Genomic DNA, 23,829 nt, shown 5'->3' with positions numbered 1-23,829 from the left:
TTTATGGCGAACTGGCATTACAGTACAGAGTAAAGATGGGCTTTCTTTGGCTTCTCTCGATTATGCTGTAATTTTTCAGTTTCCTGGATCGACTTCATTGTTTGATTTGATCTTTTAGCTGATATTTCAACAAATCCTTCAAAGGAAAAAAGAGAAAATGCCTCATGAGAATTCCCTCTGACATATTTCTTTCATTTATTCAGCCCTGAGGCAATGCAGTACTTAATATTAAACTACTTTGAAACACTGGAATGATTAAATGTATGACTGTGAAACATCCTTTATTCCATCTCAGAACGTTGTTTGGTTATTGATCTGTAACTATGTGGAATTAAGCAGAGTACAGTCTCACATGAGCCGAAACATCAACATTAATAACAGAGGGGATTCCTGCCACATAATATCAATTCTCATAGATGGTAAGCAACAGTAAATTACTCATCCCGCCTGGCAGTCTACTCTAATTACTCTCAGGCTTCTATAAACCATCTAGCTAAAACCAAAGCTCATCTGTCTGCGGGCTTATTGGGGGGTTGGGGTGAAGGTAAATGGAGTGCCGGGGGATTACGATTTGCCTTTGGGTGGATCACACTCACTACTGCAGCAAATGCATATCCTATCAGCAGCTAAGCCTGTGAGTGTGGAGTGAGTCAATTCCAGGGACCAAAACCCAATACTGTGACAGGAGCGGAGAGGAGGGAGTGTGACCCTGCAACGACACACCGGTCAAGCGGTAAGCCAGCTCCACTCGTAACACTGTCGAACGTCTTGACTTAAGGGTCGGGTCCGTGACCCAAGGTGGAGTCGTGTGTGAGCCTGACACCTCACGTGCCTGACCAAGCACTCTGGGTACTATCAATATGTAGCCACAAGGCTGTTCCAAAGGGTGTCAAACCTGCAACAGAGCAGCCACCTCCTACTGTACTGGTGGTGACCAGTGGACACTACAACCCTAATACCAAAATAATAAGTTTAAATTGGTAAATATACACTCACAGTGTTGAAACTTTTTAGGAATTAGAATTGTACAATAAAATAATCTATAATAATAATCTTTTTTTTATTGTTACTGCTGTTTATTGTTTTGTTTTGTTTGAGTCTATTTCCCCCTCCTGTCTAATGCTTTGCCATATGTGTCTTTATGTTGTATTGCAAATAAAAAAACAAGAAAGAGAGATGGAGAATTGCTGACAAACGGTAACTGCAATCAGTTTTTCTAGCCTGCGGTGAATGGTCAGTTGAGCAATCCAATATACTCTGTTGACAAGACTCATTACGAGCAGGAGCACTAGAGACAGAACACACAAACTGACCTAGACTGTGTTTAATAATTTATTAAATACAGCATATTACACTCATGTTGATAATGTGCATATACTGGTACTAACACTATAGAGACATTTTTTAATTTAAAATCTTATTGCTGCACATGTTAAACAGAATGTTTTTTTTTTTCTTTTCTTTTCATGTAGTGTACAAAATAAAATGCAGCAGCCTATGAAAACAAACAAACAAACATGTCCTTTGCGCTACAGATTACCAGGTGATGTTAAGGTTCAGGACATGATGACGCAGATGAGACACATGCTACTTCGATGGACACTTGGCAGAACAGACAGACACCAAAATTCCACAGGAACAGGAAGTCAAGATCCCTCATGCAGTGCATTACTGAAAGTCTGGCCGCCGGTCAGGTATGCCTGTTTCATCGATGCCAACTCATACACGGTAGCCAGCCCCATGATCATTGTTGGCGAAACAGAGACACACCAGGACCGACAGCCAGGTTCCATTAACGATACTATGCATCTCGTAAAGCAACATCCACCACTTCAAACGGCCAATATGTACACTCTCTGTCTTCCTATGTGCGTTACTTCATTCACATCACTGTATCTAGCACCCTCAGACTTACTTACATTGTATAACCACCAACATTTTCACAAAGAAAACCCTCACTGAGTTCATATACTGCTCTGTTCAGCCTTTAGGATATACTTTCATATATCGAATGAAATGATGTGCCTTGCATGAAGGAATTAGAGGCATGATAGTGTCAACTAAAATAGTGCAATTTCACATTCCTTGTCATTTATGAGTTATTCTCTATATAATACATTTGTAGGACTATTTGGTGTGCGTAAAGGTAGAATGTGTGAAAGTAAAAGTGCATGCAAATGGTTAAGGAAGGAGTAGTTTGACATTTTTGCAAATACGCTAATTTGCTTTCTTGCCAAGAGAAAGACGAGAAGATTGATACCACCCTCATGTCTGCAGCAGCCGGTTAGCTTAGCTTAGCATAAAGACTGGAAGCAGGGCGTGTGAAAGCTAGTTTGGTTCTGTCCAAAGGTTTTAAAAAAAAAGAACAGGTGGATTTTATTACCTTTGGATCCAAGCTAGCAATTTTCCCTGCTTTCAGTATCCATGCTAAACTAAGCTAAGCTAAGCTAAGCTAAGCTAAGCTAATCGGATGATGGCTGTAGCTTCAATGGTATCAATCTTCTCATCTAACTCTCTGCAAGAAAACAGATAAGTGTATTTACCATAACATCGAACTATAACGTTAAAAGAAAAGAAACAACCATATGTCAACTGATAAATAACATCTACCTTTAAACAAGGAAAATACAAACTAAAGGAGAATGATCGAGAACACAAAATTACACAGGAAGGAAAGACGTATGAGTAAATAAAGTCAATCCCTGAGGGCTAAAATCCTACTGACATGAGTACTTAAAGATGCTTCATGAGCAAACATGATTGGATTTTCATGTACAGTACGTGTGTTAACTTAAAAACAAAAATAATTGCACAAGGTAATAGCAGATTTTTTTGTTTTAGCTAGCTAATGCAACTAAACAAGATGGGCACAAATTCAGCTTTTCAACAATGACATGAACAGCTATGCTTGTGTTTTTAAGAAGCATATTATTCAGCTTTAGATTACATACAATGACTTGTTTACTGTACGTAATAAATAAATGAAAACTGAATGCAACACAAATGCTGCATTCAATAAGATGTGCCTTTGAAATGAGAAAAAAAGGTTTTTTGCTTGTGGCAGGAGGAAGAATGGGACGGAAGGATGGAGGGAAAAGATTAAAAAAGTGAATGGAAGGAAGGAAATAGGCAGGATAGGATTAGGTAAAGAGGAAAGGAAGAGAGGATGGATGGAATGCAGTAAGGAGGAATGAAGGGCAAGGATGAAAGAGGAAAACAATTCAAAGGAAGGAAATCAGGTAGAATGGAATTAGAAATTGAATGAGTAAAGGATGGAATGCAGAGAGGAAAGATGGATGGTGAAAATGAAATAAAGGAAGGAAGGAAAGAAAGAAGAAAGGAATAAGAGAGAGGAAGTAAGGAAGTAAAACTAGAGGAACACTTTGTTAAGTTCTCTTATCAGGAGAGGTCCGTGAGTCGGCTGCCTTCTTCGATGACGGCCTTAGCAAACTGCTTGAAGACTCGGTCCATGTACGTGCTCTGTCGAGGCCACAGGCCCTCGAGGAAACCAATATGGCCGCCATGACAGGTGATGAGCAGGGCCAGGTTGGGATTCTGCTTCACTGCCTCCACTGGAATGGCTGCAAAGGAAACAACAGGTCCTGTTTTCTTCTCTGTGGACTAGATTCTCATTCTACATGCCATCATATCAGCAGGGTTTTTAAAACCATATAAAATCAGTTTTCATCCCATTCTAAAAAATTAGGTGTTGAACTCACCATGAGATGGGGAAAAAACATCATCAGCAGCGTTCAGACACAGCATTGGCACCTGCACAGATTTGAGCCTGTGGACAGGACTGGCATCGTGGTAGTAGTCGTCATTGGTAGGATAGCCAAACATTATGGAGGTGAACCTCTCGTCAAACTCTCGAATGGTCCGTGCCTGTAGGGGCAGAGTAAAGTGATTAAATGTTGGCCACTTTGTTTAATTAGATTAGAATTTATGGCAGTGTGTCAGTGAAAATAATCCCGACCTTCATGACATGATCGATGTCGTAACACTTTTCAAGCACTGGTCTGTGTCTGCGGGGGAGATTAAAAATAAAACTGTCACCGTGGTGAAATGATTTGCGTCCGAAAATGTCCCTCAGAACTGCTGACAAGGTTGTTACAACGTAATGAAACAACAATCAAGCTTTCAAACTACAAATGCAATACTGTTAATGTATATCACAATCACATTAAGACACAGATAGTAATACAGTATATTGACAGTGTTGAGTGTTAGAGTTAATCTTTGAGACAATGTGCCATTCCAGTGTTTTATTTTGTGGCGCTAAACCAAAGTCATATGTTCCACCTGCTGAAAACTCAAAGGTATATAAAGGTAGCACACGCACAAAGTTGAAAAATGCCATGCCAATGCTTGAGTTTTCAAAGTACCTTTCCCCATTAGCTAACTCACAACATGATACTTTTCACAATAATTCCAATGGAAATTTTCTACCTGGAATATTGCCGTAATTTTGCAACCGTAGGCTTTTTTAACATGCTTTAACGTGCTTCATCTAACAAATAAATATACAGCAGCCGTATTGTTGGCCTGGTACTATCCCAAAAAATAAGAAATGCTTGATCAACATATAAAAGATGAACACATAAAAAACAGTTTCTCAACGTTCAGAACTAGCAGTGAGTTAGCGGCGTGTTAATCCCTCTCTGTCCCCTGCTGACCTGTGCACGGAGGCTTGTAGGCAGCTGGTGAGGTAGGAGTTGAAGAGGAAACGGTCCAGGGGTTTTTCCAGTGAAGCGGTGCACTCAAACACATCCCAGCCCGCTGAGAAGACTACGACCCCTTTCAGACAGGTTTCCCGGCCCTTTCGCCCCAAGTAGTTGGCCAGCATCATCCTGAATTACGCAAAGAGGGCGAGAGGAAGGGACAGATGGGGGAAAAAACAGGGATTGGGACATGTTCCATTTCTGACCAATCCTTCACTTCATGGGATTAGTGCTGTGCAGTAAAAAAACACCTTCTTTACGCTGCACTGAGCGACTGGAACCATGTTGAAGCACTGACAATAGCAGACAGTCATTTACTAATGTTGGATTATTTTATATATGGGGATTTCTGGGTTAATATATTTTCAGTTGCAAGTTTAGCGCACACCGGTTCACTGAAAAGTTGTCTTGCACAGCTTTTTGAGATTTTTAAGCAGTGTTGGCAGTTCTGAAAAGTCCAGTCAGCCGGTAGTGAGTGGCTTCATTACCCGCCCATTGATACTCCAGCAGCCATGATAGGAGCAGCTCCATGAGCCCTCTGGATGTGCTCAATAACAGTCTCCAGATCCTCTGTGTTAGCTGCACAGTAGGTCCTCGGCGTCTGTGTGGGACAGGAAGACAGTACTGTCACTCTTTTGTTACTGCTTCTCTATGTTTGTTAAAAAAGACTCAATGTGAATAAAGTGAATTATTTTCATTTAAGCTAAAATGCTGAAATATACATGGTATTTATGTAATTTCTGTTAGGACTAATTAAAAAATATGGACAGTTGTTTCTTTTGTCAGGTATTAACCAAGCTCAACTTTTGTATACACATACAAGTTACAGCTACAGCTACAATACCTTACCACTTTTTCTGGGTGCTCAAATTAGAGGAAAAACCAGTTAAAAGGTTGCAAACATTTTTTGAAAATTCAGGTCTCCAGACTTGCGTTTTCATCTAGGTGCACGCACCAACACATTTTAATTCAATTTCTTAACATAATATCATGTAAATGATTGTAAACAGGAATAAAGGTGCAAATTCATGTTTTTCTACATTTACATCACAGCACAAGCAACAACAAATGGCGATGACCTCAATTGTTTAAAAAATAAACAGCAAATGAAAACAAAGGACCGATGGAAACGTTAAGTTGCACTTGACAGATTTTTGAGTGCAATAGTCGCACCTGGAGCCCAGATATGAAGTGATAATACGCTACACTGTGAGAATAAATTAAACCAAAAAAACTGCAGTATCAGTACAGCTGTGATAACTATGATTGTTGTAAATACCACACAAAATGTTGCATTATCAATAAGTGTTTGGACTCTATTGGAAGAATATTGTGAGTAAAATTGTACATATCATAAACAATTATTTTTTAATTTCATTTATGTTATGTGCTGTGCGGCCTTTGCCCATGTTTGCCTCGGCGTGGTTGCTCGTAGATATGAACATTTTCACTTGGGTGAGGCTTACATGGACTATATATGATTAAAAGTCTGTTCAGAGTAGGAAATATAGCATTTGTGTCAGCAACACTAGAAACAATGCTGCCTCTGACTGAAGCTGTTTGTCCTGTGGGAATGTTGGCAGAGGGAACGAGCTGGGCCTGTAGGAGTATGGGAGAAGGTTGCTAATTTGCAACAGTCAGAAAGATCAGCACAGACAGTGAGAAAGTCCTGACTGGAGAAAGTATCAACAGTGCAGAGAGACGAGATAAGAAGCTTACAAGATTTGCTTACGGCATTTTTCTGCGGTACACACGTAATGAAAGTAACCTTTAGACAATACTGTGAGAAATACTTGTGTCTCGCTCCTCCTGATTGTCAAGAAGTTACATTTCAGAATTTCCACAACAATATTAAGAAACAAACAAATATAGTCAAATAAATCCTTGGCAAAGACAGCATATTATATAGTAGACAGGTGTGAGACACACAGCCATGACACACACAGTAGCTAAAACACACGTGGACACAAGGAGCTGACACATGATTATGAAACAGACATGGTGATCCTGGGCTACATCAGGACCTTTGTTATGTATGGGGAGAGATAGCAGCAAAGGAAGTTCACCTATAGATTCTACCACTGTTGGGCTGCACACGTGCCAGTCTCAGGTCATGGTATTTTCCATCTTAAGGGAAGATCAATTGTTGATATCAGCTGCTGCTGTACATAAATGCAAGATGCTCTGACAGTGAAATCAACCAATATGATACAGGAGGCAAATCAAACTTGAGCTAAAACGATAAGTTAATCAATTTTCTCATATACAGAAGATACACCTGCAACTATTTTGATAAACTTTGGTAATCTTTAACAGGCATTTTTCACTTTTTTCTTTTTAACTTTTTACCAAACAATTAGTCAATTAATTGACAAAACAATAGTCTGAATATTTTAAATGGAAATAATGAATAGTTGCAGAACTAAATCAAACACCTAAAACAGAAGATAAATACTGTAATTTTATAAACAGGCATGAAACAGTCAATACGATTCACTACATCACCTTTAAAATACAAACAGAAAGTACACAATTGATAGTTATTATGACTATGCTGGGATTTTTCACTTATTTTTTTGCACTGCCATGAGTGTAAAGCATCTCTCCTGACATCCATTGGACTCCAGAAGTGAGTCCACAGTCTATAACTGTGTAAGGCTGTAAACAGAAGATTTACTCTATACTTTTTACTCTATAACCTACTGCATATTAAAAAATGTTTCCCCTTATCACAGCTAAAAGCTAAAATTACCATATAATCTGTTTGTTTTTTTTTCAGTATTTCTGGCTATCACATAGATGAACATGTTGTTGAAACATGCAGGCAGCGCAGGTTACTTAACATTATAAAACAAACCGGCTCCAACTCCAAGGAGCCTATTTAACACGTCCAATTTCTCAGGATGCTGTTGACTCTTAAGCTCTTCAAGGTGCGTCATTAAGATTCAACTCAGGCAAAGTAAATTCCTGTTTTTCTGCCCTCTCATGGTTCCTCTAATAGGCATGCACAAGTTTTAGACTTTGCAGTGAAATAGCAAAACTTCGAACTCATCGAATTCTAACATATAAATAAGAAAAATGAAATACCAAGAGTTGGGTGGAAATATTAGAGGAGAATAAAACTCCTGCACTGCAAAGCTAGCACTCCACAGGAAAGTGTCATGTAATAGGCTTTTTACGAGGTTTAGAAATAGGGCACTGGCACTCGGGACAGTCTTTGAGGCAGGGGGCATCTTTCACTCAGCGGGTCATTCTACAGCGCTGTCCAATTTAAACAATGGGCAATGTTCACACTAACTGGGCACAGAGAAAACACTCACAGGAGCGTAAAAAATGCTAAATTGTTTGCATCTAATATAGCACAATTCCCAGCTGAAATGAGGGAGAAAACTTCCTCCTTACCACCACCACTTGATACAGTGCCAAGGTTACAGAGTTTACACTTTGTCTGAGGGCAGCTGAGCCACCTGAATTCTGGATATGACCTAGAATACATGTTTAAATCAAACTGGATGACATTTTTGCTTTAGTGTCACTTTTACCCCCTTGTTTTGTATTTGCAGCTGAGCCAGAATACAGCAGGACACAGATCAGCCACTGATTCAGATTTACACCCAGTAACAGGAACATTAGATTGATTGTGGGCAATCCCTGCCTGTAATGAAACACCATTTGTGCTTCGGATGAGTTCTCTGTATTGTAGCGATGGCATGATTAGATCAGGGTGATACAGTCGCCCATAAAGAAAGCGCCTCTGTTCCAAATGTACAGACAGAGAAGGAGGAAACTTAAAGCACGCCAGGCACGCCAGGCACTATCAGAGCCCGGGTCCATTTTGTTGGCTAAATATACCCGGGTTTAAGAGGACAGATAAAGCCAGGTGTCAGAACGGCACGTGCTCGGCGAGGTCATATTTCTGTGGATGGGCATTAAAATACGGTATCTGCCTGCAACTTAATCCCTGCTGTGCAACAACATTGTCTGTGCACCATCAGCTCAGGCTCCCTGTGGGCTCTGTGACACGTGTGGATCAGACATGCTCTGTGCCGGCTGAAGCAATGAAAAGAACAACTGTCCTTAACAGCTGTCTTTTATACACGTCTGACTTTCTGAATACGGACAAGACAAATGAAGTAATGAAATAACAGAGAATGATGGAGTTGTAACACGTTTGAATCTTACCAGCAGCATTTCACCGGACACCCCTCTGTTGTTGAATACCACGCATCTGAAATACACAAAACACATACACTTATTATAGCCTCTGAAAAGATCCCTTTAACAACTTCATGTGTTAATTGTAATGGGGACGTAAAGCATTTAAAGGACCAGTGTGGAGGATTTAGTGGCATGAGGTTGCGGATTTCAACCAATTGAATACTCTTCGTCTCAGCCTCTATTTAAAGTGTGCAGGAGAAAATGCAAAAGGCCTCTCGAGTGTTTTGTTTGTCCGTTCTGGGCTACTGTAGGAACGTGGCGGTGCAACGTGGCGGACTCTGTGGGTGAGGACCTGCTCCATCTGTTGATATTAAAGGCTCATTCTAAGGTTTCAGGTGATTATACACTAGTGAAAATGTAATCAGGTATATTATATTCCATTAATGAGCCTAAATCCCCCTAAATCCTACACACTGGAACTTCTGCCAACAATCCATTAGTTCTAGCATCTCAAGTGTAAAAATATTCTAGTTATTGTAGTCTTCTATAATAATAAAGGCAATATACTTGAGTTTTGGACTGTTGGTCAGATAAAACAATCATTTTGGCGACATTTTACGGACAAAGTCATTTATAGAAGAAATAATTGCTATTATGAAAATAATCGTTTGTTGCATCCCTAGAGCTGACGCAATTAGTCGATAAAGCGATTGGACCATCGACAGAAATTTAATCAGCAACTATTTTGATAATCAATGAATTGTTTTATTCACTTTTCAAGCAAAAATGATGATACACTTGCTGGTATCAGCTTATCAAAGTTAAGTATGTTCTGCTTTACTCAAAATCAATAACTTGTTTTTCCTACAAAAAACAAACCCAGCACTTCTAAGACGACACAGCTGGCTAAACGGATCACGTGTGCACAAAGACAACCAACTGACTAGTACTGGAGGTAACTATGTGCTTAGCATGGTTGCTCATACATATAAAAGGCAACATTTTCACATGGGTGAGGCTTACATGGACTATATATGATTAAAAGTCTGTTCAGAGTAGGAAATATAGCATTTGTGTCAGCAAAACTAGAAACAATGCTGCCTCTGACTGAAGCTGTTTGTCCGGTGGGAATGTTGGCAGAAAGAACGAGCTGGGCCTGTAGGAGTATGGGAGAAGGTTGCTAATTTGCAACAGTCAGAAAGTTCAGCACAGAGAGTGCATCTGAGATGTTAGGTTTATTTTCTTTTTGAGAGATTCTTTATTGATTTGTTTGGGAAGAGGGTTTACTCATGGTGGAAGAAATTAAATAAAGAGAACTGATAACATTACCAGAGATCCTTAACTCTTTTGGTTGGCAGGAGGGTTAACTATGTGACTATTATTTCAACTTGTCTAACTCTAACCTGCGTAAAGCCACCAGGTTGAAGTCAAACCATCGTTGTAAAAACCCCTTTTTCCCAATGCAATAGTCAACAATGACAAAGCCGTCAGTGCTGAAAAAAAGTACGAGATCAAATATCAAATTATGACCTTAACTTAAAAAATCAAATGGATTTGGAAAATTGTCACTACAATGAACTGTCTATCTTTTTGACTGATGGTCGGACAAAAAAAATATCTGTAATATCTGATATCTAGAATGTTCTGGCAACATGTGATCATCATTCTTTAGTTTATAAACAATTTATAACAAAAATAATAGTTGTGAAAATAATCTTAACCCTAATCTCTTAATTCTAACTGGACAAAATTCTAGAAGAGCGAAAACTGTCAATAAATCGATCAGCCAATCAACAGAAAATGAAGTAGCAACGACTATTGACTGATCGGTTGGACAAAATCTGCGATTTCAATGTCACCTTGCAGCTCTGGGAAACTGTGATGGGCATTTATATACAAAAAGATTACTCTATTGAGAAAATAACTGGCTTTTTATTCAAGTATGTGTACAAGGAAGAACATTTGGAAGATCGAGTGCACTTACACTTGTTTATTTGTTGTTGTCACTACAAGTTGCTGACTTTGCATGTACAAAGGAACACAGTGCCCCAAATTCCTTTAAACAAATGTTCCTCGCTTTTAAAAAAAAAATTGTACTGGGATGAGGTGTGCAGAGAGGCACAGCTGTGTGAGGAGCACTCTGTCTGTACCGCAGAGAAAAGGCATCAGCATCCCTCCTTGCCTCACATCTTCCGCCAGTCATCTATTATCTGGTGGAGTCAGACCTGCTGTTTGTATCGGTGTAACCCAGCAGCAGGGCGGGGCTGGACAGGGTGTTGGGCAAGAGGACTGGTAGGTGCAGGGATGTGTGTGTGTGTGTGTGGGGGGGGGGTGGTTAAACACACACTGCAGCATACACTCGGAAGCTGGTCTGGGCTAAGCTGCAAAGCTTCTACCGGGATAAGCTGTAATTCATTAAGCTACACAGACAGGGGTGAGGGGTGGAAGATGCTGAGTTTGCCGGCTCTCTTCCCATGCCTTCCCCAAATCTGGGTGAAAGAATGAGTGCACAGTGAAAGGGCCTATTGCAGAGGGAGAAGGGGGGGGGACTGCCTCCCTGTGCAACTCTTCAAGCCTGTGCTACGTTTGGCTATTTACAAAAGCAGCTCTTGACACACAGCTTAGCCCACCACTTTAATTGTGCACTTCACCTGAAATAACCCCAGGCCTGTCACTCCTGCATCTATTATATAAAAGTTATAAAATTGATACAGAAGTGGGTTTTACCTTTCAGTCAATATGGTTACCATAGCTGAGGTTGAGTGGACGACATATCTGCATGCTAGATGATTGCAAATTAGAACATAAGGCACAGAGTGTGTCAGTTTTGTGATTTAGTGCCCTGAGTGTGTGTTACTCAGCGCTGGACCTCTGCCAGCATCTCTGGCCAAGACCACCCACCTATAGCCCAGATCCCGGCTCTGTTGGACCATGTGGAGGATGTAGGACTCTCGACTGGTGCCGGTCAGACCGGGGAGAAGGAGGACTGTCGGTCTGGTGGCGGGGTCGGGATGAGAGAAGCTGTCGTCGTTGTCAAACCAATCCAAAGAGATCTGTCCTCCATCTGCTGCCTTAATAAGCTCACTGCAGAGACGAGAGAGACACGCAACTCAGCAACGAGTCTGAACATCATCCTCAATCTTTATCTCTGGATACCTATTTATTTGTCTCATCTCATTTTTGATATGTAGGTGCCGACCACATTATCATCACCATCTTGTTGCTGCTGCTGACATACATCCTGGCAGATTTAAAAGCTGCACTACGTGTTTATGCATATCTGTATATCAATAACTGTATATATGTTCTGTAATATGTGCAGCATGAAAACGTGTACAAACTTTCATTTCGTTATACAACCCTGTGTTGTCTAATGACGAATAAATCATCTTGTACCTTGAACGCTTACACAAACACTTAAGCACACACACAAGACAATATAAGTGAGAAAAAGTACTGAAAGTAACATTAACCTTGGGTGAAATGTAAATTTACATATGATCACTCATTAAAAGCTGTTTAAAACACTTAATACTTTCTGTTCAGTTCCAGGTAATATGAGCACTTCATTGTATCCATCACAAGCTCTGCCAAAGGGGAATTTGATATGTGAGTAGAACGATCACTGACAGCCGCCTCATTTCCCTTGTGATCATCTTGTCAGCGCGCTTTGCAACACGCAGCAAGTTAGGATAAGGAGGGAGGGCATTGCACCAGTGAGCTTTTATGATCAATCAATTTCTGGGCTATACAACCCTAGCCTGGCAGATGAGGTCATTCACTCCCCGCGCTAGTGCATTTTAAAACCTGCACTGCACACTGTGCCAGTGAAGCCAACCAGCTGACTTGGACGGCTGGCGGTAAAGACATCAGCATGAAATTACAGAACCGCCATGAAATATACACCTGAGGCTAGACTTTAAAGTCTGCCACGGCCAATCCAGAGTGACCAGCGCGCAACGTTGGAGGGGACCTGGTGCTAATCCTCCGCTCGGACAACGAGATGAGTGGAATTTCACCCAGACAGCCAATGACAAAAAGGATGGTTTTCACGGTGTCCGTCCTTGGGTCAACCTTGCGTAACTTTATTATGGGTCGGGTGGTGTCCTGTTGTCCCCGGAGGTAATGTGATAATACAGTGAATGTGACATCGGCCGTGCCACGTTTTGATAACTGACAGCTGTGCATTGTGGGAATATTTGTCTCCTTGACAAAGGAAGCCGTCAAGAGCAGAGGCTGCGTGAATGTCCTTGGGACGGGTAAATCGTGAGACTAATAATTTAACTAAAGGATTAAATACAACCACACCAATAATCATGATCAACTTTTGATCAAGTGTTTCGATAAAATCAGAAGTGGGTTTAGTTTTAATGCATTTGAGTTGAATATTGATTGATAATTATTGATTATTAAAAGCGCTTTGGCAACCCAAAATGTCAGTATTTGACACCATAGAACAGCTCGGAAAAGTCCTACAGGTTCTACCTTTAAATTTAATAGTCTTTGAATTATATTAATATGACGTGAGCTTCAATTAGCTTTGCACAAAAATGGCCGGTAGAAATGTCCTTCAGAGGGATACTTTTTACTTCTATACTTTAAGTACATTTCAAAGCCTGTACTTTCTTACTTTTACTTAAGTAAGGAAGTTGTATCTTTACTTCTACTGTGCGTACTTTTGCCACCTCTGGATAAAATACACAAAAAAATTAGGGGTGCACAATATGGATTTATTTCAGCTGATACTGATAAGTGATAAAGACCTGCTACTAACACCAATAAGATAACCGATAATCTAACATTTTTGCACTTTTAAAAAGTTCATAATCTGAGGCTAAGAAAGGCCAAGATGTCGTGAGCAAAGAATCCTCTCTGAATCCTTGTTAAACTTGTGTTATAAATTATTATCGTGTTGTTTTCCACTGAAACTGTAAAAATAGTTCACGCCAACATGTTTGGTTCTCTAGTCTACACTGCATGGCTCTACCCTTCCTCTCCTTTGTCTTCTTCTCCTTCTTTTTCTTCGTCCTCATGTTTTCTGGTGGATTGCAAACCAGCTGTCAAGGTGCATACGACAAAATTATTTAGGCTTCATATTATGGGTTCTACTTATCAGCTAGAATTTCACAGATACTGATAAATAGCAAATAACATAAATTTCCCAACATCGGCCTGATATTTATTGTGCATCCTACCAACGACAGTATCTGTATGTAAAGTTTGGGGTTTAGCTTCAGTTTTTATATTAAATGTGCACTTTTTTTAGAAACTGTTTTGGTTATAAAGTCCTATATTTTTGAAATGTAGAAAACTTCTATGATCTTTTTGCTCTCACCCCACCATAACTTAAAATACAAGCTTGTTTTGCTCTAATGTTCATAAACAAAAACATAACTATATGGCTTTAAACTAGCCTACATCTAAAACTCATGTTAGCTCTTGCTGACTGCCATTCCTTGTATTGGGAACTCTCTCTGTTTATAGGCCTCTAAAAAGTAGCATAGTGCACCTTTAAGGGGTGAAGTGGCAAAGTCGTAATTAGAGGAGCTGATTTTTTTTCCCCCTCTCCTGGCTGACAAATAAAGCACCATCACATCACATAATATATTTCATATTTTATACACACATGGTCACTGAAATGAGGATAAATCAGAATACATGAAACAAATTACATGAGAATATAATATGAACAATTAGGTAATAAACAGTATAAATGAAAAATAAGCCTCTCTTGATGAACTGTAATCTCCTTTATGTGCACAGGGGGCAGGAATGCAGTGCCAATTAATCTTCAACAGAATGTACATTATCAAGGAGCAGGCAGGGCGGCCTGAGCCAGCATTGTGCCACAAAAGATCTCTTTCTCCGCTGAGCTTTTGAGTCTTGGCTGAGAACAAAACTGGGATTTGTTTCCAGTTGTGAAACTGGAAAGAAAGACATCAAGAAATAGTCAATGGCATTTTCCCTGTGCTAAAGCTAGTTTTAAAGTTTTACCGTAAAGCTTTTCTCTGTGGGCATGGAAAATTCTGCAGTGCTATTTAATTACAGTAGAATGCCTGAACAACAAAGCTCTCATATTAAGTGTTTATTTACTGTAACTACTTAAGTGAGAACGTTTTTGCTTGCATGCTTCACATTTATTGCTTATGGGATATGACCTCTTTGACTTCAAATGTACATTTTAACCAGCATGTCTACTTGCAAAGAGGAACAAATTCTCAGTTTGGAGGAAAGAAAAGCAACTTTTGTGATGCATAATTAGTATGTCAGTCACGGTGAAGACTTACTTTCTGTAGACGACCCCAGGTTTGGCTGTGACAAAGGGTCTCAGCAGGGTCTGGATGCGGCTCTCCCAGCACCAAAAGGTGGGGTAGTAGGTCTCTGTCACTACTGGACATTGCTCCCTCAGAAACTGGCAGAACTTCTTACCCCCAGATATGAGCTGTGGCTTCTGCAAAACACAAGTGAATGAAATGTGACACAGTCAGAAAAGTGACTTATTTTTTCCCCTCAATATGACAGTAGATCCATCAGTGGAAAACATTTTTTTTTAGCTCTAAGCCATGTTTTGTTATGTCATATGTTGTTAAAAATAAATAAATAAATAAATAAAAAAATAAATAAAACTCTTAATCCTTTTCTTAACTTGCATAACTTGTTGCATTGTCTCTAAACTTAACATCAAGTCTTAATCTTCTGGTGCTTGTAATACAGGATTAAAACTGGAACAGAAGGGCTGATTTGCAAAAAAAAATTGTGTGCACTTCAGGGAATATAAGTCAAACTGGTGTTTTTAGTTTCGCGATAAAATGTCGAAATGATAAAATTCTTTTTCATAAATCATGTTGTCAACATTAAGTTCTTTTTTACAGTTCAAAATTCTATTAATAAGAATGCAATAGCCCTTCATAATGAAAAGAAACAGCTTTACACATGTTATGGCATGGTAGTTTAACAATCCACCGTAGATTTCTGTTGCATAATTTGGTCTATTAAATACCCCTTTCATTTTAAGGGTCCTATTTGTGAAAAAAATTGATTTTTGAGTCCCCAATTCATAAAAAAAAGCCGATCTGTCCTTTAATCCAAAGCGTCCGTTTTTGGCGAGTTGAGAATGGCACTCAAAAATAAACTTTGCTTAGTTTAAAGGTGCACTGTGTAGTTTTGAGGAAGAAATTTTAAAAAAGAAGAGAAAAATCTCATCTTCACTTGAATAAACTGACTGTACAAAATGTCATGCTGTTTAACTTTGTTTACATTTGCAACAACCTTCTAGCCAACTTTGGTTTGTTTATTCCCTTATGGAAATATATCAAATAAATATTTCTGAGTTTGTATTAATATTGTAAATATGAACTTTAAGAATTTTCTGAGACTTTCTTTTCTAAAAACTACTTTTCTAAAAACTACATACTGCCTCTTTAAAGGGGCAGTATGTAGTTTTTTGACAAGAAATTTAAACTCAGAATTTCAATATTTACAGTATTGATTATGTAATAACACAAATTCAGACATTTATTTTTTTCCAAACTGAATAAACAAGCTGTTCTCAGAGGACAATAAGGTCATCAGAACACTGTTTGAAGCTAGAAAGGTGGCAGGGTCCGCCACATGTAAACAAAGTTAAACAGTGTGAAACTGTGTTGTGTCCTTTAGTTGTCAGTTTGTTTACTCAGTTTATTCAGTTTGTTTATTTAGTTTCTTGAAAGCATCAATGAAGATCTTTCTCTTTTGATTACATGTTTTTCCCCAAAACTACACAGTGCACCTTTAAGTCCAGATGTTGCATTCAATGCTCTTTTCAAGCCTCTTTTAACATCCTTACTTATATTTCTGTTGTATTAACATTTTAATGTAACTCATACATGATTTAAAAAAACCGTGAGATTAATTATTAAATAATGAATAAAATCATTAACACGGTGAGTCTCTGAGCATTACATAAATCCTACCGGCATTTTTAGCTAACATACAGTTATGTTAGCCTAGCTTAGCCGACACTGACGTCTAACTGTAACTGTTTGTGTTGATTTAATGTAGCCACATAAGTGCAGCACATAGGTGTGGTTAGATAATATTAATTTCTGGATAACATGCTGATTAAAAATGTGCCTCTCGGCTGCCTGACATCCTCCCCACATGTGCGGGCGGTGCATCGTTAGCCCCGCCGGTGGACAGATGCAGCCTAATCGAAACCTCCATCCAGCGGACGCACCGGTCGGTTACACGCGTGGCAGTGAAAACGCTCCCTCCATTAATGAAAGGACACACACGCCGGCTTCAATTGACAAAAAAACGAGCTCTAAGGCAAAAAGCAGTGCCTTCACAGCGGTGTAACACCATAACGGCTCTTACCTTCGCTACTGAAATCAAGTAGTAGCAGGTGTACGCTGCGCTAAAGCCCAGCACCAGAGACAGTCCTACACCCGAACCGAACAGCCCGACTTTCACTTGATTCTCCAGATAATGCGACAGGTCCCTTGTCAAGATGTTGAAGTTGAAGTCCAGCGAGATCATTGCAAGGTCCCTGGTGTCACCCGTACTGTGAGGACAGCGGCCAGCTCGGTTCAAAGTCAGCTGTGTCTGCCTGCGAGCCCGCTGTGAAGGAGACAGTCAAGGGGACCTGCTGATGTGGGGGAGATATACGTGCGAGCGAGCGGTGGCGCTCTTTGACCGGCTATCTCACAGTCAGTCAGTCAGTCAGTCAGTCGGTCAGTCAGTCTGTCAGTCGCCCCCTGCAGTCAGCACAGGTGATGTGCACCATGCGGGAGCTGCAGCACTGGAAGTCTCCCTTCAGTGGGATGTTACAGCCCAAAGTAGGTTTGTGCACAGGCAGCATCATTGAACAGCTCCAGCTTCTGAAAGATGATTTCCTGCAGTAGAAGTTCACTCCATGATCAAACTGGGTTTCCAAACTGAGGAAAACAGGCAGCTGCCCCTGGGAATACAGTCCCACAGGGCTCCATGTTTACCGTGTGGCAATCAGTTTGTGGTAATTTAATTAAAGGTGGCACTAGGTAATCTTGGAGAGGAAATTTTAATATTAATATTTTTTTCCCATAACTAAATAAACAAGCTGTTATCAGAGGAAAATGAGGTCCCCAGAACACTGTTTGAAGCTAGAAAGGTGGCAGGGTCCGCCACATACAAACAAAGTAAAACAGTATGAAAATGTGTTGTCCTTTATCGTGTTTGTTTATTCAAACATGAAAACTAAGAGAGGTTGTTTATTTAGTAAAAAAAATCAGTCAATGAAGATCTCTCTGTTCGGATTAAAATGGCTTCCCCAAAACTACATATCGCACCTTTAACTGAAAATGTGTGTGTTAAGACTATATGCACCACTTCACAGCCAACACGTACATTTTTTTGGGGGGGCCCACCTTGTCAAGAGGGGCCCAGAGTTGTAGTCTATATTAAAAGGAAAAGTTCACTCCAAAATAAAGATTCAGTCATCATCTACTCACCCCCATGCCGATGGAAAGTCGGGTGCAGTTTCACAGTCCCTCTCTACAAGGTGGGGCCCCCAAGATTAGGTAATACTACAAGTAATGCCTTCAGGCCCCTATCGTCTTTAGTGGTGCATACAGTCCCAACAAAGACATTTTCATTTTTTTAATTACCTAAAGTAATTGCCTCACAGTGAACATGGAGTCTTAGGGCGAAAAAATGAAAAAAACATTATCATGGAGTTAGCATTTTGATTACAAGGTAAAGATTAATATAATTTTTCACATCTTAGGTTTATAATGGTTACAGATGAACATACAATTGGCCTTGTCAACCTCATCTTATGGACTTTGGAGACAGTGGCTATAAAGCGAAACATAACAGCGTCATAAGTCTTCTCTTTATTTTATCTTATCTGAATATTTATATGGAGTTTGGATGTGAATTCTGACAGAAAAATGTCAGACTTCAACTCAGCAAGTTGTTAGTTATGATCATTCAACATGCCAATTGATAACTAGATTTAGTATAATTAATTACATTGTCTTAAAATGACAAAAAAAATTATTCCATATAACAATGCCAGCTGGTAGCCTTTGACACTCTCTGTGGATATCATCTAATTATGAGCATTTTAATGAATGTGAGCTGCCGTCAGCTTTGTCCACTGTAATAATACCACAAGAAATCCTATGTGCAGAACACATGCTAGACAATACATATAGTGTGTATGCATGGATTTATTCATATACCTGAGTGAATAAATGTGTTTATTTTATTTTTTTTGTTATCAATTCCTTAATCAATGTTGGTTTATATACTGTTTGTATATTACAAACTTAAAATTAAAATTAAAAATATATATATTTTGTTTTTCCGCAAAGTTACCAATACTGTTTGTTGTGACTCAAACATTGATTATTTGGTGTTTAATGAGCTGATGTGTGCACTTGCTTACTTAATTACTGTTCAATTCTAACAATTACAAGATGTGTGTTAGTTTAAAGTATTGTTCTGATTGGAAAAGAAAAAAAACAATTTAATAAAATTAAAAAATCACAAATATCTTTCTTTAGCTACATCATTACAATGCTGAAACACCGAGATTATGTTGTTATTTATTTATTTATTTATTTATTTATGTTTTTATATAGAGATCTGATCTGAATCTTCAACAGTGCAGATGCGCATGCGCGTCGTGGGCTGGACTCGTGCTTGTTTTCCAAGCCTCTAGTCTTCGGGCTTTGTCGTTTACCTCCGTGGCTAGTTGTTGCTCGTCTGAGGTCTGAACGATGATTGACAATAATGGCGACGCGTTTATTCTGAGTTGACTCCAGGGAACCATCACTGGTTGACAAAGGGAGCATCTTGGATGGATTTTCACCGCCACGGACAACAACAATAAGAATAACCAACCCACCTAAGGACTACATTTTCCTCAGCGAGAAGGACTTGCTAGCCAGGAGAGGTTTTATCTTGCTAGCCTTTCGATAGCTAGCAACTCGGCTCGCTAGCTTGCTAAGTTGAAGAGGTGGCATTCTTGTGTGTGGAGTGGAGGAGAGAGCCAGCTTGCTGAGCTAAGCTAGCAATGTGGCTACTTAATAGGCTTTTAGGGTAATTGGTTTGTTAAACTCAGAGGCGACACTGAAGAGGCGCTGGCTTGCAGGTAACACTAGCTTGTCGTAATAGTTTTTGTAAGAGGCTCCAACAGCCTCCTGAGGCAGCTAACTCGGCTAGCAGGCTAGGCTTTGAGGATTGTTCCAGTCTCTTTCCTGTTAGGACTTGCACTTGGATTTGGAAACTATCCTCCAGCGCACCGATATCCGGCTAGCAAAGAGCGCGAGCTCGCCAGTTAACTAACTAATTCCTGTGGCATTGCGAGATCCTTTTCGTAAATGACTACCGGCAGGAATAACCGTGCCATGATGGAAGGAGTAGGGGCGAGAGTAGTCCGCGGACCTGACTGGAAGTGGGGCAAGCAGGATGGTGGAGAGGGTCATGTTGGCACCGTCAGGAGTTTTGAAAGTCCAGAGGAGGTGGTGGTTGTCTGGGATAATGGGACGGCTGCTAACTACCGTTGTTCTGGAGCTTACGACGTGAGGATACTAGACAGTGCTCCAACAGGTAACTTCACACCAGCTGAGTTTGTTTGCCAGCACTTTCAGACTCAGTGTTTCCACATGCAACCGAGTTGTGCACAATATAGATACTGGTCCTTTTATTGGCCTTCATTGTGGGTACAGGGATGGGATTGATTTGTCAACAAGTAATACATGTAATAACGCAAAGTCTCTGCCATTTAGGTTGTTGAAACTTCAGGTTTATAAAGTGAATCTAGGAAGCAGCACGGTAGTTTATTCCGTGTGTTGAACGCAGACAACGTCCGCCTGACTTTGTATAAAAAGGATGAGTATTTGAATACATCCTATCTGTACAGATGCATGTCACAGTCAGCTCTGTGCACAAGATATGTAAATAAGATGTGGGAGATATGCGTTCAGAGTCAAGAATATGTCAGCACAGCTTGTGACTCTAAATTGCACATTGAGAGGAGCAAGAAATCTTGCTGATTATCTAAAAGTATGTCAGTAGGATGAGTGTTTGTTTAGCTTGATCTCTCTGTACTTGTCATAGCAGTGCATGCTGATTCAGCTCTTTTTTGCAAGTATCCCATTGACAGGCTCCATTCAGTTCTGTATCCACCTGAGGATGCGGTCGTGGGATGAGGAGCAGTCGAGTTTTCTGTAGTTGTTTTTGTGAAAAGGAAGTAAATTAGAGGCCATAGAGCCATAATTAATCAAAACTGTTTTTATATTAAGGTGTTGGATAAATAAAGCCATTATAAAGGGTATGGTTATTATCAACAACTCAAAGTTGCAAGTGTATAAGTGAAGACAGACTATGTCAAATACATGGAGTTCTGCTTGCATGTAGAATTAGTGGATTTTTTTCACACATAGTTTTCATATTGTTGATAGCAAAATGCTGAAAAGTTATTCCAGTAGTTTTAAGATGTACACATAGTATCACACAGTACTATCCCAATTTATTAACGTTGACTAATTTTGCCCCCCCCTCAGGCATCAAGCATGATGGAACCATGTGTGACACCTGCCGTCAACAGCCCATCATTGGTATTCGCTGGAAATGTGCTGAGTGCACCAATTACGACCTCTGCACAACCTGTTACCATGGAGACAAGCATCACCTGAGACACCGGTTCTACAGGATCACCACCCCGGGCAGTGAGAGGTTAGCTAACCCAGCAACATTTACTATTATGGAGCCTCACCGTAGACCCACCAACAATAAAATAGACACAAGGTAGCCAGGTAATCCCTGCGCGTCATTGTGATTGGTTGGTCTGCCCTTTTACTCCCTTAGTTTGGCTTTATGTGTGTGTGACATTTGAGAAGTCTGTTGTGCACCCTGCCTCAGGATCTATCTCTGTGCTCCCAGCCCTCAGTTGCCAGGCAACAACTCAGCCTCGTTTTAAGATCCAGTCAGACCTTTTTAAAAATTATATTATTGCAGTGCCTCCCATTTATAGAATTCATTTGAGCAGATTTCCCTAATTTAAAATAGATAAATAAATAAATTAAAAAAATATATATATATTTATGTCATCAGAATGCTTCATGCTCATAAAACATGAAGTGCAGCTTGATTGAATGGTCTATTTTGCAGCTGACTTTCAAAATAAAGAATTTAGTGCGTTGACTGCACGAAAAATTGCAATCACATTTGATGAACAGAGATATTTATTACCATGCAAGACAGCTTTATGTTGAATATAACATACTTATAAGTGCATAATAACTGTCCCAGAAGTTACTAAACATAATATAATAGTAACAAAGTATTACACAAGACATGTACACCCGCGTGTTTTCACTTCATTCAGTCGCAACATAGTGTTACAGCAATCCCCTGTGCCAAATATTACTTTATTATTTATCCCTGTTTGCCTGCAGTCATTCTGTCACTCAGATGGCATTATCACAGCGGGAGCCCCATTGTTTTCTCTTTTGCTCTTTTTTTACTGCTGTCGATGTGTAAAACTACCACACACATTAACTCAGCACTTACTGTTATACCTTTTTATAATAAACGCATTTTAGCGTGCAAGGGTTTTCGCTGTGAAGACAGATGGAGGTTTACTGTGAAGCTTCCTCTAGTATTAACATTAACAAAGCACTTACATGTCTTTTAAAATGGTGGATGCTAACAAGTGGCTAAATGAGACTACAGCTGCTTGGACATTGGGTGTCATTATGCCAAGCAGGGAGGCTCATCTACTTACGTATCCATTTTAACTTGTTGACTTCAGTTGCAAACTATTCTAACGCTAACTTTACGACAGTAGATTGATTCATTTATGGTAAAAATGTGTATAGAATAGTGTAGTAGTTGGAAGCATTTTGGTGGTGATATTGAAGTCATGTGACCACAATGTACTGTAGTTCATTTATACCCTAACGTTAGCTTTGTACTTCCAGAAATTTGCTTGCATTTACTCGTCAAAGATCAGTCAAACAGAAGGTTTTTTTTCATGGGAACCAGTGCGATGCCAACTTTCATGTTAGCCTAAAAGAATTGAATATCCCTGCAGCACTCCCTAGGGCTGCACAATTAATCGTAATAATATCGAGATTGCAACATAGTTATGTGCAATATCCAAATCGCAGAATTTTTTAATAAAGGAATCATTAAGTTGCTACAGAGATATACTGGCCTATATATCTCCAGATGTTTGTTTGGGGCAGACCCATGAAATGTCAACTCAACATAATTTTGACATTGTTTCAGGAATAATTTAAAGTTGTGGTGCAAAAATCATCACTCCCACTAATCATGAATCATATTGCAATCTCTATATCTCTCAAAATAATCACAATATGAATTTTGTATCATATTGTGCAGGCCTAAAACTGTTAGTGTTAGTTGGAGGTTGGTGCAGAAGCTTTTGCAGTTTGGGCAAACTTCAAACTAGGGCGTGATCAGTGATTCAGTGGTAATCTAATATAAGAGATTTGTGCACTATACCAATAATCCTACATGAGGTTCTGTGTGTGTGAATAACAGTAGGTGTATGTGATGTGTCAGGTCTCCACAGGTCTTATGGTAAAAAATGACCGAAAGTTGCTAGTGGAAACAATGTTTAAGGTGTGGTCTGTGGAAAGTAAAAACATTGCTACCAATTAATTCATGTAGAGACAAGATTAAGAAATTGTTGAAGGCAGCTTTACTCTGAGTACGCAGAGATGCTCTACACAGAGATTAAGGTAGCTCATGTATTGTAGGCAAACAAAGCCATTAAATCAATGCCTGATTTGATACAAAGACTTTAAATGCATCATTTGGACTCATTTAGCAAGTATGCACACTCACTAAATTCCACAAGTTGCATTTGATTGTCAGTCACATAGACTGTCAGTACTGTGATGATGCTCCATCCATTTAAGGCCTATTTCAGCCAAACACTATAGTTTAGTAAATG

At 39.6% G+C, this 23,829-nt stretch overlaps 2 protein-coding genes across 5 annotated transcripts in view; one reads left to right on the top strand and one right to left on the bottom strand.

Annotated features, from left to right (window-relative positions):
- Window positions 1-1,319: 1,319 nt before the first annotated feature.
- abhd3 (abhydrolase domain containing 3, phospholipase) lies at window positions 1,320-17,470 on the bottom strand. The gene is made up of 9 exons (XM_073492062.1): window positions 17,235-17,470; window positions 15,167-15,330; window positions 11,781-11,963; window positions 8,904-8,949; window positions 5,210-5,322; window positions 4,677-4,850; window positions 3,977-4,025; window positions 3,720-3,885; window positions 1,320-3,581 (listed from the first exon to the last, which is right to left on the bottom strand). Exons 1-9 carry the CDS (start codon window positions 17,394-17,396, stop codon window positions 3,400-3,402), a joined length of 1,239 nt encoding a protein of 412 aa, XP_073348163.1. The 5' UTR covers window positions 17,397-17,470; the 3' UTR covers window positions 1,320-3,399.
- A 2,155-nt stretch (window positions 17,471-19,625) lies between these two features.
- The window catches only part of mib1 (MIB E3 ubiquitin protein ligase 1), a 56,080-nt gene continuing 51,876 nt past the window's right edge, over window positions 19,626-23,829 (top strand). For all 4 annotated transcript variants that reach the window (XM_073490903.1, XM_073490902.1, XM_073490900.1 and 1 more), the window contains exons 1-2: window positions 19,626-20,453; window positions 21,410-21,581. In XM_073490903.1, the coding sequence (XP_073347004.1) occupies window positions 20,225-20,453; window positions 21,410-21,581 (401 nt within the window). In that variant the 5' untranslated portion in view covers window positions 19,626-20,224. The remainder of the gene's footprint in view (window positions 20,454-21,409; window positions 21,582-23,829) is intronic.

This window comes from Pagrus major, chromosome 21, assembly GCF_040436345.1.
Source record: "Pagrus major chromosome 21, Pma_NU_1.0".
NCBI classification, from domain to species: Eukaryota; Metazoa; Chordata; class Actinopteri; order Spariformes; family Sparidae; genus Pagrus; species Pagrus major.
Note: the sequence above shows the minus strand (reverse complement) of the source record. Positions and strands in the feature narration are given on the sequence as shown.

Bases quoted from the DNA above. Each gene is read 5' to 3' on its own strand.
- abhd3 (XM_073492062.1), bottom strand. From the start codon at position 17,396: ATGATCTCGCTGGACTTCAACTTCAACATCTTGACAAGGGACCTGTCG. The intron at 15,331-17,234 runs GTAAGAGCCGTT...TGTGTTTTGCAG, and splicing joins ACTTGATTTCAGTAGCGAAG to AAGCCACAGCTCATATCTGG. The intron at 5,323-8,903 runs GTAAGATTCAAA...TGTCCCACACAG, and splicing joins TGTCCGGTGAAATGCTGCTG to ACGCCGAGGACCTACTGTGC.